Below are 15414 nucleotides of genomic sequence, written 5' to 3' on the forward strand. Positions count from 1 at the left end.
TGTCCCCTATACAACACCTCTGTTTTGTGCATTAGTAAATCAGGTATGATATTCTTTTTTTTTTTTTTAAGTTTATTTATTTATTTTGAGAGAGAGAGCAAGAGCGAGAGAGAGAGAGAGAGAGGGAAAGTACAAGCAGGGGAGGGGCAGAGAGACAGGAAGACACAGAATCCCAAGGAGGCTCCGTGCTTTCAGCTCAGGACCTGATGCGGGGCTCGAACTCACAAACCATGAGATCATGACCTGAGCCAAAACCAAGAGTCGGAAGCTTAACCGGTCGCTTAAAGGACTGAGCCACCCAGGTGCCCCAGGGATGATATTCTTATATAGCCAATGTTCACTAAATGCCTACGAGGTCCAAGGCTAAGCCCTTTCAGTGCATTACTTCTTTTAATCCTCAAGGCAACTTGAGATTGGATTACATACGACAGAGTGGATGCGCTATTCATCGATAATAACAAAGGCAATGATAATAATGATAATAATAATGGCTCATATTTATTGAACTATGATTACGGTGTAGATGGTGCGTTAGGTGCTCTGCAGACATTATCTCATTCAATTCTCCCAGCAACTCCAGGTCAGCACGGTTAGTGACAACCAACCTAACTCAGTGAGGTTATGTACCATTTCTGACATCCAACCTTCTCCGGCGGAGGAATGGAGGCCGGAACAGCAACGCCACGGTCGAGTTCACACGATCAGCAAACAGGTGTGGGGTGTGAGCCCCGGCAGGTTGGCTCCAAAGCCAATTGTCTTGAGCCGTCTGCCCCAGCAGCCTTCTTGTTAGGATAAAGCATCTCAGAAGGACTAGCCCTGTACAAGACCCCTTCCGTTTCCTAAATCCCAGGCTGGATCCGGCGGAACCCGAGGCTGCGGGCTTCTCCGCCGCAGGCACGTGGGCGGTACCAGCAATATCTGTGGGGTCGGAACCATTTCCAGCCAGACACCAGGCACCCCAGCCTACAACGCAAATGAGGAAACCTTCCTAAGCGGGAATAGACGGCAACTGACGGCGGAGGTTCCCTCCTCCTGGTTTTCACTTCATGTTTTGGATGCCGCGGGCCGGGTGAGCAGAGATCCCAGGCTTTGGCCCAGGCAGCTGGCCTGCCTCCGAGCACTGCCATGAACCACTTCCAGACCATCCTGCCTCGGGTCCGGATGCTGCTGGCCGGCCATCTGCCGAGCCAGGCCCGGGCCCTCCTGGACAGCATGTTGGAGAGGGAGCTCCTCTCCAGGGAGTACCACTGCGCTCTGCTCCGCGAGCCTGATGGCGAGGCCCTGGCCAGGAAGATCTCCTTGACCCTGCTGGAGAAAGGAGACCCAGGCTTGGCCCTCTTGAGGTGGGCATGGGGTACGTGGCAGGCCCCGCTGGCCGAGAGGGACCCCGACGACGAGGACCGTGCCCGTAAGTCTGCATCCTCTCCGCTCGTCTCTAGGCGGAGCAAGGATCTTCCCTCCTCTCTGGGAGGAAAGTCAGTGTGAGCATCCCTGTCCCCGGATGGGAAGGCTGACCCGCACAGGAGCCGGGGCCTCTGGGTGAGCTGGCGGGAGGCGGCCAGTGCCCGGGGAGCTCCGTCTGTGATGCTGGTGTGGGGGGCGCATCTGCTGTGCTTGCCTCCCTGCTAAAGAGAAGCCCATCCTGGAGGCGTGCAATCAAATGCCTGCTCGATTTGCTCTCCGAGCGGCCCTGAGGGGTCAGGCACTGCGCTGGGCACTGGGGCTGGGGGCACGGATCGGCTCCCGCCTGCAAGGGGCTCACGGTCCAGTGGGGAATGTGGCTACGGGCGCTCAGTGCGGTTCAAACATGGAGAAATGAGGCGCCAGAGAGAGGAGGGGCCACGACGCCGGAGAGCAGAGGATGCCGTGTGTGCGCTCGTGTGTGTGCATCTCTGTCAGCAAGAGACACAAATCAAAAGACAGAGGGAAAGAGAAAGGAAGGGAGAGACAGAATAGAAAGACAGAGAGACAGAGAGGAGGAAGGAAGGGACAAAAGGAAGGAGGGGGACAAAGAGGGACAAGGTGGGGGGAAGAGAGAGACAGAGGGAGACAGAGACCCAAGAGGAACCAGGTCAGGGTGCTTGGGTGGTTCAGTCGGTTGAGCGTCCGACTTCGGCTCAGGTCACGATCTCACGGCTCGCGAGTTCGAGCCCCACGTCGGGCTCTGTGCTGACAGCTCGGAGCCTGGAGCCTCCTTCGGATTCTGTGTCTCCCTCTCTCTCTGCCCCTCCCCCACTCACTAGCTCACTCTCTGTCTCAAAAATCAATCAAGATTTAAAAAAATTAAAAAAAAAAAAAGGAACCAGATCAGAGAGAAGAGAGGAAGAGTGTCTTACTTTCAGAGTATTGACGACACTTGACTCCATCTCAAATCAGAAAGACAAGCCTCCGCCCCGTCGCCGTTTCCACCCCCACCTCTGGCTCCTGAAACATTTTACGCCTTCCTCTCCTGTTTGCAAAGAGGTTCTGGCTTTGCAGCAAACAACGTTCCTCCTCCAGGCGCGTGTGTATTCTCTCCTGCTTTACCCAAATACGTGCTTTTCCAATTTTATTGGACTCGGAGTGACAAATTCTGGTCACGCTTGGTCCCTCTGTGGCTTCGGGGGAACTTGAAAATGGGAGAGGATAACAACGATCCACGGCGATCGAGTACTTACCAGCGTGCCAGGCACGCCACTCGTAGCGATCGCCTGCCACAGAGAACGGACCCCCACCCCCAGGGGGGACACCAACCCGGGTCCTCAGGTGGCAAGTGCGGGAGGCTGGACGGAAAGCAGACCAGCTCTGTCCCCCTTCCGGCTTTGAGGGGCAATTTTTAAATTTTAAACTTCAGTTTCAATGATGGTCTTTATCCAGCCACCAGGGCGGTGTGTGTTTCTTTCTCTAGCCCTTTGGCCGAGACCCAAGTTTACATGGGGTTGGCTTTCCTCATGGTTACGTTCTCGCCAGGTAGTTTCTGTTGGTTTTTTGAATACGTCTCTTATTCTCCCCGTCTCACCCCCCCCCCCACCCCCCCAACGATCTCCCTGATTTCTTCACGGGGATTTGCAAGCTGCCTGCATGGTCTGGATGGGGGTGCAGTAGCCACCCCGGGGGGCGGGGGCGGGCGGGGCAGGGGGTCAAGGCCATCCCCTCTACCCATAAACTGCATGCTGCTTTAGGTGGGGACTGCCCCTCCCTCCTCTATCTGCTGGTTCCTGTTATTTAACTCTGTTTCCTCCCCGGGGATGTAATATTTTTATTTCTGATCCCATGTGACTCTAGAAAGGGAACTAGGCTCGGGGTGACATGTTCTTTAGGGGGCTGGGAGACAGAGGAGGGGCCTCCTTCTGGTGCTCTTTCCTTGTGTCCTCCAGGACAGCTCCCCTCCAGGGCTCCCAGGGGCGCGCAGGACTGCGGGCAGATGCGCCGGTGTGGTGCAAGCCGGGAGAGGCCAGCCTTCCAGGGGGAAGAAGGAGAAGAGGAAAGAAAACCGTGTGCTTTGTAAAGAAAGGCCCTGACTTTGGTTTCGGTGGGGGGTTCAGAAAAGGAAACCATCGTGTGAAGGTTTTGTCACTCTCTCCACAACCCTTAACGATCTTCACCCTCCACTGCTCTAAACCCTGCACTAGCTCCCCGTCATTCAGAGGAAAATCTAAATCTGGACCGTGGCCTGCCAAGCCCGTCACCGTCTGGTTCTTGTCGCTGCTCTGCTCTCATCCCGTACCTGTGCTCTGTCCTCCAGCCATGCTGGCACCCCCGGTGTCCCTGGGACGAGACTGGCGTGCTCTCGACCACAGGACCTTGGCACGTGCTGGTCCCACTATCTGGAACCCTCTTCTCCAGAAAGCCTCTTGGCCCGCCTCCTCTGCTCTTTACCCAGATTTCACCTTCTCAATGAGGCCTACCCTGAGCATCCCATTTAGAATCTCAGGTCCCCATCCACACTCTCAGCCCCCTCCGTAGACTGGCATTTTCACCCTCCCTATATTTTACTTTTGTATTATGTTTGTTGTTTGTTGTCTGACCTTCCCGCTGGAAGATTAGCTCCACGTGGGCAGGGATCTGTATTTTGATCCCATCGCGTCCCAAATGTCTGGCACTGGGCAGGTGTGCAACGTATATCTGTTGACTGTTGGGTGGTTGAATGGATGCGTGGAGGGATGGTTGGATGGGTGGGTGGAAGAGGGAGCAGGTAGATGGGCGGCCGAAGGGCGGATGGTTCACATAGTATCGTTATTCTCACCTCACAGATGGGTTAACTGAGGCACAGAGAGGTTAAGAGATTTGCTCAGGTCATGGCCCGGGGAGGGGACTGTTGGATCTCACAAGTCCAGACCTACCCCTGTACTTTCTGCTTGGTTGCCTCTTCAAAACAACCCAAGGGGTACCGTAAATCTACCCCAGACAGGTTGGCCCACTGCAGACGGAAATCAGGCGCATGATTCAAAAGACACCTTCAGCGATTGCAATTGTGCAGAAAGCCTACCTCTGGGGACGCGCCCGTGGGGGGGTTGACTCTGGGCGACACGAAGCTGCACAGGTGCATCCAACCCCAGGCAAGCTCGGGGGAGGCCTGGGTGCCAAGGTCCTGGTCCCGACGGAACAAAGCAGCTTCCCCGGGGAATCCAAGCAAACGCTCAGGCATTCTCTGGTGACAGTGGGTGACGACACGTGGAAGGCAATCCAAGGACAGAGAAGGGAGAGTGAGCACGGCAGGGATGGAGAAAGACCAGGCCGGACACTGGGTAGCTCCGGGTCTGTGGCCGCGCTCTGTCCCTTACAAACCACGTGACCATGACTGGATCACTCTGACCCTCGGTTTCTTCATCTTGAAAATGGGAGTGAGGATAGAAAGCTCCCAGGACTGTAGTGAGGGTTAAATGAGACGGTAGCTGGAGACTATCCAAGGCAGTGCTTGGCATGAGACAGCTAAGTCTAGTGGGGAGGCAGCGGGAAGGTTGGCACAGGGAAGAATAACCCAGGGGTTTGAGGTGCAGAGAAAACAGTTGTGTTTAGTCTCACAGAACATCTGAACACCTATGCCACGCTGAGGGCTTGGGGGCTGTGTATATGTGAGAAATGCATCACTGTGCCCCCACCGTTGGGCTGGCACATGGCTAATCGCATGGTCTCCTCCCTCAGACTGGTCATGGCTCTCTAATTCCAAGGGGGTAGGGCTGTGAGCACTTTCTGGAACCCCGCTGGGCCTCAGTTTCCAGCACTTGTAAAATGGAGGCGATAACAGTGCCCAGGGTGGTGCCCTAAGGCTTCAGGGGCCTCAGCGAACCTGGGGCACATGCATTTCCCGCAAGAAGAGAGCAGACTCCGACTCACCAGCCTCAGTGGTGTTTGGGGAGCGACAGCCCCGAGGGGTGCATCAGGGTGACAGCCACCCCGGGGTTTGTGAATGGAGTGTGGGCACAGCAGTGCCTTTGGGCAAGCGTCTGGAGGCTGGAGGAAAGTCCCAGCCCCTGGTTTTATCTTTGATTATTTCCTTTGGCGTTCTTTTGCTTGGAGTTCTCTGTTTTCACAAGGCGCTATTTCTGTGCACCAGGACTCTGTTCTAGGAACCGAGGAACCAAGTCTCCCTCTAGGATATTGTGTGATTTATTGGAAACGGAGGGACATGCCTCAGCCTGCCAGATTTCTCTCCAGCTTCCTTCCCCATTTGGCCCTCAGCATGCGACAGCCACCAGCACCCAGACCTCAGAGAGGAGGGGCGCCGTGCCCTCCCGCCCTCCTCTTTCCTTTCCATTCCAGACCCGCTTCTGCTCTGATCTGGGGGTGGGGGGCTTCCTGTGCCCCCTGGGAGGAGACGCGTTGGCAAGAACCGCTGCTCTCCTTGCGTGGGGGGGCGGCTCCACAGCCACGTAGACGCGCTTCACCTTTATCCCCAGGAGCCTGGAAGCTGACACTTCCCCATGGGTTTTCCCAGGCTGACCTTTGGCCTGTTCCATACCCTGCTTGGCGCTAAGCCTAGCGCCTGACCCAACCGGGGACGGTTTCTGTTCTCTGTTACCTTAAGCAGCTTACCTGTGTCCTTACCTAGTCTCTATTCATCTCTCCGGCCACCTGCCCACCCACCTACCCGCCTGTCCTCCAACTTACCTGGTCCACAGAACCACCTACCAATGTCGGCTTCCCAATCCACTAACTTAGATCTAGAACCCACTTATATGCACTTGTCAATTTATCTGTTCTTTTATATGTTCATGTATTAACTTACTCACCTGCCTGCCTATCAACTGCTTGTATATTTACCCACGAAAGGGCCTGCGTTCTCATGCACTTTCCTACCCGTCCAATTTGGATACCTATCAGTTTAGTCATATTTATTCACCTGCGTTTCTATTGACCTCTTTTCCCTGCTTCCTTCCATCCTTCCTTTCTTCTTCCTTAATCACTGTTTTTGCACCTGATAGAGATTATGGTGGTCACCAAAAAAGCATAAAAGGCCCTTACAACCTAGGAGAGGGGGCCCATCACCGTTTGGAACTTGAACCTGCCTGGATCGTTCAAATCCAAACTCCATTCCTTCATTCAAACAATCTTGGGATTGTGTGACTTTAAAAAAAAATTTGTTTTAATGTTTATTTATTTTTGACAGAAGGAGAGAGAGAGAGAGAGAGAGAGAGAGAGAGAGAGAGAGAGAGACACCAGGGGAGGGGCAGAGAGAGAGGGAGACACAGAATCCCCAGCAGGCTCCAGGCTCCGAGCTGTCAGCACACAGCCTGACGTGGGGCTCGAACCCATGAACCGTGAGATCGTGACCTGAGCCGAAGTCGGATGCTCATGCTCAACAGACTGAACCACCCAGGCGCGCCGGGGTTGTGTGACTTTTAAGTTAGAAAATAAAACACTCCGACCTTATTGGAGGCAAGCAAGTCTATAGTTATGAAATAGGAAGATGCTTTGCCAAAAACGTGGCCACAAGGTTGCTAAAAAAAGAATAAAGTATAAGATCTTTGTTAGCTGGATGGGTGATGAGGGCAGAAACTCAGGCCTTGAAGGATGGCTCAAAGGAAGGCAAGAGCTCAGTCCTGGCTGGGACCTTGCTAGAGCAGCGGTACCCTCAGTGGTACAATGGCAACCTGCCCGAGGCTCTTCTCGTTGTTTCCATTGCCCCTGCCCACATCCAGGGCCCAGGAGCTCCTGGCTGGGCGGGCACTATAATGGCTCCTCCCTGGTGTCGAGAGCTGAGGCCCTCCTTGTGCTCATCTACAGCCTGTGGCATCAGCCAATCGTGCAGAGGCTGGTACATATCACCGCCTGGCTCAGAGACCTGTGTCAACACAGGCGTGGCCAGATTCGGGTCTCGAGAGTGGGCCTGGAGGGCGGCAGGGAAGACGTGGAAAGACCAGGTAGCAGAGATGAGATCAGACCAGGTGACAGATGAAGGGCATCCACGCAGGCGCACCTCCAGCCTGACAGGACTCTCCTTGTGAGCTCGGCCCGGGCACGAAACCGATTCAGAACTGCCTTGGCCACGGCTGTCAGAACTGGCTGCTTCCGAGGGCAGGACGGGACTCCCATAAGTGGCCTCGAGGCGACTGAATGCCCAGGGGTACCTCTCCCTTGGCATCAGGTCATGGGAAGATGAGACTGCTGGAGATTTCTAATATCTGTCACGTCTGTTTTATTAGCCTAACAAGGCAAGACCCTGTTTCAAATTGACTATTAGCATTTCTCGCTTGTCTGCCTACTTCCTCCCAGGGACTTCTGAAAGCAGTGACTGTTTCAAAATAATCACCCAACAAAGAAATTATTATCTTGATGTCATATGGGGGCAACGGAGGCCCACACAAGGGAAATCAGGGGTCCAAGGTCACACTCCTGCTAATAACAGCAGGGGCTTGATGCCCGCTCCTGGGACTCCCAAAGCAGTGCTCTTTCAGTAAAAACACAGGGGATGCTTTTCATGGCTGCCCAAACTTCCTTCGCTTCAGCACCACCCTGGTGATTCCTGCACACCCTCCATGCTGCTCTTTGCTTGGCAGGTGTTTTTTCAAAGCACACGCCTTTTCTTTTTAATCCAACCGCGTTTTCCAAGAAAGGCTTATGTCCACCATAAAGGAAAAGAAAGGCCACCCTTAGAAGGTAACTATGGGACAGGAAGGCAGAGCAGTGTTTACACAAGTCTGGCCAGATGCTATCTCTTCCTGAAGGCTTGAGGCTGGGGGCTGCTCTCTGTGAAACAAGGATTTCATGCATTTGAAGAGGTGTTAAGGACCTAATAGCCCCAGATGAGACCTTCTCCTAGATGCCATCAGGAGCGTGGGGAGAAGCTTTCAAGGACACTAACTTTCTCGTTGGGAGGGGGGAGTGTGCGGAGAGGGGGTGCGGGGGGGGGGGGTCAGTGCTATTTATAACTACATCTATGTGTCACCCCAAACCGTCTGGCTTGTAAATAGAGCACATTTGGGGTAGCATCCTTTTATGTGTAATTATGTTCCAGTCCAATGTCTTGGAATAAAAATAATGAGTGGACCACTCACCATCTCCCAGGAAATTCAGGGCGATTTGGTGTGGGGGCGGGGTGGAAGAGGAAAGTGGAATCTGGGAAGTCTGCCGGACCCCTGGGGGGTGGGGCCCCCGCTCAGCTAGTCTCCAGGCATTTGTGGGGCTCAGATCCCCACCTCATCTTGCAGAGGATGGCATGGTCACCATAATTTCAGACCGTCATTGTGTCAAAGGTTCCCACCCCCCCACCCCTGCAAGAGACAAGTCTCAACCTTCTACAGTCACCCCATTACCCCATTTGGTCCACAACAAGGAACTGAAATTAACATCAGAGGCTAGGGGAGGGCTTAAGGGAGTGTGGGCAAATTAGAGAGTTTTTAGCCGGAGAAATCTGACAGCTGGATGCCGTTTCATAGGGGGAGAGTTTTCTGTGGGTCCCTTGCTGGCTTCCTTTGCATGCTGGCTTAGGTTTGGCGGGCTGGGACTGGTGTGTGGGGGGATAAACTCGAGATGAAGCTGTCTGCCCCTGACCTGGGCATTCAGAGGCATCCCTGGGCAGGCTGAGGGCACCAGGCCGGGCTGCCAGACTCCGGGAGAGAGGCTGCCTCACTGCGTTGCCCAGACCATGCGTTGCCTCGCTCCACACCCTGCGGGGTCCTACCTGCCAGAGCCCCAAGGTAAAAAGGCTGGTGGAGGAAGTTGGGGCTGAGAGTGCTTCTCGATTTAGGGTGAGGTCATCTCGGAACTGGGGGATGGGGGCGGAAAGAGGGGCCCTGGTCCCGTCGGGGCTGTTGGAAAAAGCGAGGCAGTTGGCTATTTCCTCCCACTTGAGGGACATTCAGATCGGCCCAGGTGCCTGGCATGTGAGAGTGCTTTATCAGGCTGAAGTGGTTCTTAAGGGCCAGTATTCGGGAGGCGTGTTGTTAGCTCTCAGCATCGAAGGCCTGGCTCAGCCAACCACAAGGTCCTCGCTCTACTAGGTAAACGCTGAGGGGTGCCCTTGAAGGACAGGATCCCTGCCAGACCCCACCCCATCCCTCGGGGAAGCCAGGAAACCGAAGCCAGGGGGCTGGCAATAGCCAGGCGCCTGGACAGATGTTACCCTCTCCCCATTTCCAGACTGTGTTTGGGGGAAGAAGTGGGGGATGAGAAAGAGCGGGAGGGAGACCCCAAAGCACAGATATCTGGCACCAGCTCTGAAGTCAGCACGACGACGTGTGTGAATCTCAGCTGCCCCGCTGGCTGGGTGCGAAGTGACTCAGAACAGGTCACCAACCTTCTCCGGGACTGTTTCCCTGGGCTGTTAAAATAGAAGGGGAGGGGCGCCTGATGGCTCTGGTTAAGCGTCCGTCTTCGGTTCAGGTCATGATCTCGCGGTTCGTGAGTTCGAGCCCCGCGTCGGGCTCTGTGCTGCCGGCTCCGAGCCTGGAGCTTGCTTCGAATTCTGCGTCTCCCTGTCTCGCTGCTCCTTCCCCACTCGTGCTCTCTCTCTGTCTCTCAAAAATAAATAACAATTTAAAAAAATTTTAAAAATAGGAGAAGGGGAAAACTCTATGACGGCCGGGGGGTATAACAGTGGAGGGTAGCAGGGTCTATCTGGCACACTGCCTGTTACACTGTAGGAACTAAATGTCACCGTAGGAGCCCAACAGTATTGGTGTCGCTGCTGCGTGTTTGAGAGGGGCGGGACTCCCTCCCTCAGACACCGCTGAAATGTGTGGCTTTCTCTGAACCCACGCTCTGATAAGTTTTCCAGCTCTGTTGAATAGAGCTTGTTGGGTGTTTGGCTAGGGAAGGAGAGGTCAGAAGTCACCTTGACTCGCCCCCCTCAATTCCAGACAGGAAATCCAAGCCTGGGAAAGGAGGTGACCTCCCCAAGGTCTCATGGTGGGTGGAGCTGGTGTCCAAGACCTCTGGAGGAGGCATGGGGAAGGCCGGGTCCGTGAGGGGTGTGGCGCTGGGAGGCAGGGGTGCTCAGGTTCAGTTTCCAGCCCTTTGAGCTCCCGGAGGAGGAGTTTCCTCTTTCCTCTCAAGGGCATTTGGCTTTCCAGGTGTGAATGGCTCAGCGAGCAAGTGTCTGAGTCCCTGTGTCCTGCGAGGGTCGTTTGCCACCTTCACAGCTGGGCTGAGCTGGAGAGAAGGCCGTGCAAAAGCGAGGGGAAGCGAGGGGAAGAGGGACGGGCTTGCAGATTTCATGCAAGTGGGCGCCCGCTCCCCTCAGGCTGGGGACTGCCCATTTCCAGGAGGCGATAGACGCTCTGGGAGTGCCCAGGAGTGGAGGGATACAACCCAGGCGCTTCAGAGAAAGCACGTGGTGGGTGCAGCAGGGGGAGGCGTGGGTGCCTGCTTACTCCCTAGCTTGGCCCAAATCCCGAGTTGCAGAGAGAAAGTGAAAGAGAAAAGGGCGGCTGCAGGGGGTGAGGTGGGGTGGCTGGGTAACCGATCTGCCCCAGTCTGGCCGCAGCTCCAGAGCTCGCAGGAGGGCGAGGCCGATGGCAGCCCGTGGGAGTCCGGGGAGCAGCGGTAGGTGACCAGGGTCCCCTTGCACCCCTAAAGTCGGCCGGGCAATCGAGGCTCAGAGGCTGGCAGCTACTTTCCTGAGGCCACACAGCAAGGCTGGGAGGAGGGAGAAGGGAACGTGCAGAGTGTGGGCCCGGAAAGTCCTGTTTCCAGCATCTGTGGGCCGGAAGGCAGGGACGGGAGTGCAGACAGGAGCTGAGTTTGGTGCTGGTACCCAGAGCGCGGGGGGCGCGGGGAGCACGGGGGGGGGGGGCGTGGGGGGGAGGGGGGGGCACAGGGAGCGCGGCAGGAGCCGAGTGTCTGCAGACAGACTGGGGTGCAGGAGGGGCGCAGAGCTGAGCCCGGCACCGGCATGGGCACCAAACCCGCGCCACATGCACTGTCTGTGCGTCCTAGAATCCGTAGAGGCGTGTGGGGATGCGCGCCGCGCTGAGGGGGACACAAGGCTTTCCCTCTACGGGGGCCCCAGGGGCCGGGCTGCCCTTCCCTGAGCCTCACTTTTCCAGCTGGATCGGCTCAGCGAACTGACTCAGGAGTCCAGGTTCCAGGCCCTCCTGTGGAGTGCCCTGCGCAGGGAAGGGCTCTGGGGAGCCTGACCTTTAGCCGAGCTGGCTGGAGAAATCCTCACCTCTGTCATCCGAGAAAAGGAGACAAACTGAGAAAGAACAAAGGCCTTTATTTGAAGGTCTCAGAATTGCAATTCGGGGAGCACAGAGAAGTGTTCTTGCTCATGTGGGGAAAGCCCCGGGGGTTTTGTGGGAAAGAAGGAAGGGTTATGATGTGCTTGAGGCAAAGAACAGAAGAGAGAGAGAGAGAGAGAGAGAGAGAGAGAGAGAGAGAGAGAGAGAGGGAAACTCTGCTGGTTTGGTGTTGAGCAGCTGAGCCATTTCTGATTAGAATCCTATGATTTTGTTGGTACCATCGGATGAAACTGTGCTTTGTAGGTGTTAACTTTACTGCCCCCACAGGATCCGGATGCCAGTTGCCTTTATTAACATTTCCACGAGCAACTGCTTGTGAAACCCTTGCCACTTGTGGCCCCGGTCAGGAGTTCCTTAGCCAGAAAGGAACACGGGGCTTTAAAATGGAGTCTCTTAGGTCTGGAAATGTGATACAATTCCCGACCTCTCTCTGATCATCTCGCGCGAGGGGTGCAGTGTTCCGGGACTGCTTTAACAAGGTTGGCATCTCATTCTCACCTTGGGGACTTGAGCCACGCCTCCCAACCGGAGGAACCAAGGAGCCCCAGAAAGGGGGGTGTCTCCGTGGTCCCTAGAATGCCAGAATTGGAGCTGTCACGTCTAGCTCCGTCCGGGACCCTCAAAGCCTACAGCTGTGTTCTGAGTCCCACGCCCCCCCCATCCAAGGTGACACAGGGTGGGGGTCGGAACCCAGAGGTCCACAGAGCCCCATGGCACCCCCACAGCACCCCACTCACATTTGCAGCCTGGAGTCCCTAACTTTGGCAGGACGCCTTCCCTCTGTGAAGTCCCCCCTCCATACCAGCCAAGAAAAGAAATACTCCCGGCTGATCAGAAGTTTAAGGAAATGGGTGGTTCTTGCTCTAAGGCTTGGTGGAACGGTGGGGAGAGAGGGGGAGAGCCCAGCAAGGGATCACTGTCCAAACCCCAGGCTGCCTTAGGCAAGGACCTGTCTCCAAGATCCCAGGATGTACAATGGAAAGATCCTCAGAGAGAACTGAGCCAACTGTGCTTCCAACTGTGCAGGAAGGTCCCCGGCTTCCTGCACAAGGAAATCACCTGAGAGGCTGTTTAGTGTGTAAGTCCCACCCTCCAAGGCTCCACTGGCTGGGCCTGTCCTAAACTGTTTATCTGGGTGACTCCTATGTCAGAGGTCCAGAGGTCATACAGGCATTGAGAGGCATTGAGTGATCTACACCTTGTACTGTCATCATATTACAAAACCACGGGGACTTCCCCCGGAGGTTTTGTCAAAGGCCACATAGTAGAGTCAAGATTTGAACCCAAGACTGTGGAGAGCCCAGGCACTGGACTACAGTGGGAGCCTCTACAAATGCAGGGCAGGTCCTGGGTACTCAGAGAGAGTCTTGCTGATACAACAAAGTCTGTCTGGTGGCAGGGACCTGGTTTTACCTCTTGAGACCTCAGCACCTGGTACTTTGTGAAGAGTAGTCAGGAAATTAACAAAAGAACTCAACACCAAGGCCTGGGGTCAATCCCGGGCAGTCAGGGAAGTGACCTGAAGAGGAAAGGGAAGCTCCTGGAATTGACTCTAAGATTTGTCATCAGTCACCTTGAACAAATGACTTCCCTCTCGGAGGTTCATCTGTAAACAAACAAACAGCACTGTTGGGGGTGCCTGGGTGGCTCAGTCGGTTAAGCGTCCGATTTCGGCTCAGGTCATGATCTCACCATTCCCAAGTTCGAGCCCTGCCTCGGGTTCTGGGCTGACAGCTCAGAGCCTGGAGCCTGTTTCAGATTCTGTGTCTCCCTCTCTCTCCCTTCCCCTTCCCTTTTGTGCGCGCGCTCTCTCTCTCTTCCTCTCTCTCAAAAATAAACATTAAAAAACAAACACCACCAATAACAACAACAACAAAAACAAAGAGCACTGTCTTGGTGATTGACTGACATGCACAGAAGTACTTTGGAAAAACCACCAAAGACTATGCCTGTGCCAGGAGTAACCATTATAGCTTCTGGAGGAATTGCACAGAATGATCTGAGGGGAAGTTGTGGGCTGAAGGGAGGTTTCCAGACTTGGAGGCATATGTGATGGGTGGTCCAAAGACGGTTCTTAAAGAGGTATTACCTGACGCTGGTTCTCGTGGAGCGGAGATGGTTGCTTTCCTGATTCTTTTTCAAGCCTTCTTCATTTTTGTGTGTAGCTGTCTTTGGCAACACTCATGCTTGCTGATGTTTCTTGTTAACAGAACAACAGAACAGTAGAGCAGTTGCCTTTATTTTGATAACATTGTTTTGTTTTCAGTGGCAAGGATAGTTGCCCCCTTTGCCCCCCCACCATGGGAGGTAGTGATAAAGTTTCCTTTTTTTTTTTTTTTTTTAAATTTTGTTTTTAATGTTTATTTATTTTTGAGACAGAGAGAGACAGAGCATGAACGGGGTAGGGGCAGAGAGAGAGGGAGACACAGAATCCGAAACAGGCTCCAGGCTCTGAGCGGTCAGCACAGAGCCCGACGCGGGGCTTGAACTCACATACCGTGAGATCGTGACCTGAGCGGAAGTCGGACGCTTAACCGACTGAGCCACCCAGGTGCCCCAAAGTTTCCTTTTTTTTTTAATGGTAACATAAAATTTACCAATGTAACCCCTTTTAAGTTTACAGTTCAGCTGCGTTACGTGTATTCATACTGTCCCACAAGCATCACCACCATCCATCTCCAGAACCTTCTCATCACCCCAAACTGACTCCCCGTTCCTCCCGCAGCCACCCTTGTATTTTCTGTCTCTACGAATTCGATGACTCCAGGTGCCTCCCATGAGTGGAATTATACAAAATTTGTCCTCGGGTGACTGGCTTCTTTCATTTAGCCTATCTTTCACGTTCATCCATGTTATAGCAGGCGTCAGTGTTTTATTCCTTTTTATGGCCAAATAATAGCCCGTGTCTGGACGGACCACGTTGGTTTTATCCATTCGTCTGTCGACGGACATTTGACTTGTTCCTACATTTTGTCTATCATGAATAGTACGCGACAAACATTCACGTGCCGGTACGTGTTTGATTTCCTGACTTCAATTCTGGAAAGTTTTCTTTCATTTTTTTTAAACGTTATTTATTTTGAGAGAGAGAGTGTGCTTGTGTGCATTCCACCGCACGCGGGCGAGCGGACGAGGGGCAGAGAGAGAGGGAGGGAGAGAGGGAACCCCAAGCGGGACGTTGTCAGCGCAGAACCTGACCTGGGGCTCTGTCTCACCAACCGTGAGATCAGTGACCTGAGCCGAAATCAAGAGCTGGGATGCTTCACCAACGGAGCCACCTGGGCACCCCAGGGAAAGTTTTCTTTTAAAATAAATGCGTTCTTTTTTTTTAAAAAAAAAAGGCTATTTCAAGGAAAATACAAAGGTAAATTATAGAACAGGTGCTTTGCAGAGGTGACCAAACAAATTGTAAAGCTGGCTGATGAACACCCGAGGTTTGGGAGACTAGGTTAGTGCAAAGGCTTGGTAGCTGTTGTAACAATCCAGGCTGTGGGGTTGGGGGCTGCTACGTCAAGGAGACGGCTGCCGGGGGGCTCTCGGAAGGAAAACTGGAAGAACTGAGGAAGGGTTCATACCGATTCCAGGGTTCTTGGCTGGGGAGAAGTGGAAAGGTGGCAGAAATGGAGATTCTGGAAGGTTCACCTGCTGGGAGGAGAATGGCAGGCTTCCCAGTGTTCAAAAAAAGTCACAGAAGCTGAGGGTCCAGGGTTTTCTTGGCAAGTGGAAATTCAGGCTGCCTTGAAAATAAAAC

General features: G+C 54.1%; 1 protein-coding gene across 9 annotated transcripts in view; it reads left to right on the forward strand.

Annotated features, from left to right (window-relative positions):
• The first annotated feature begins 1002 nt into the window (after positions 1-1002).
• CIITA (class II major histocompatibility complex transactivator) overlaps positions 1003-15414 on the forward strand; it is a 46327-nt gene continuing 31915 nt past the window's right edge. For 2 of the 9 annotated variants that reach the window (XM_019468571.2, XM_019468572.2), the window contains exon 1: positions 1009-1408. In XM_019468571.2, coding sequence (XP_019324116.2) covers positions 1126-1408 — 283 coding nt within the window. In that variant the 5' untranslated portion in view covers positions 1009-1125. Of the gene's footprint in view, positions 1409-8921; positions 9120-10454; positions 10966-12060; positions 12143-15414 lie in introns of those variants that run through there. The other 7 variants (XM_053894573.1, XM_019468578.2, XM_019468580.2 and 4 more) reach the window with 7 other exon arrangements.

This window comes from Panthera pardus, unplaced genomic scaffold (assembly GCF_024362965.1).
Source record: "Panthera pardus isolate Hobbes unplaced genomic scaffold, ASM2436296v1 HiC_scaffold_5, whole genome shotgun sequence".
Taxonomy (NCBI): Eukaryota; Metazoa; Chordata; class Mammalia; order Carnivora; family Felidae; genus Panthera; species Panthera pardus.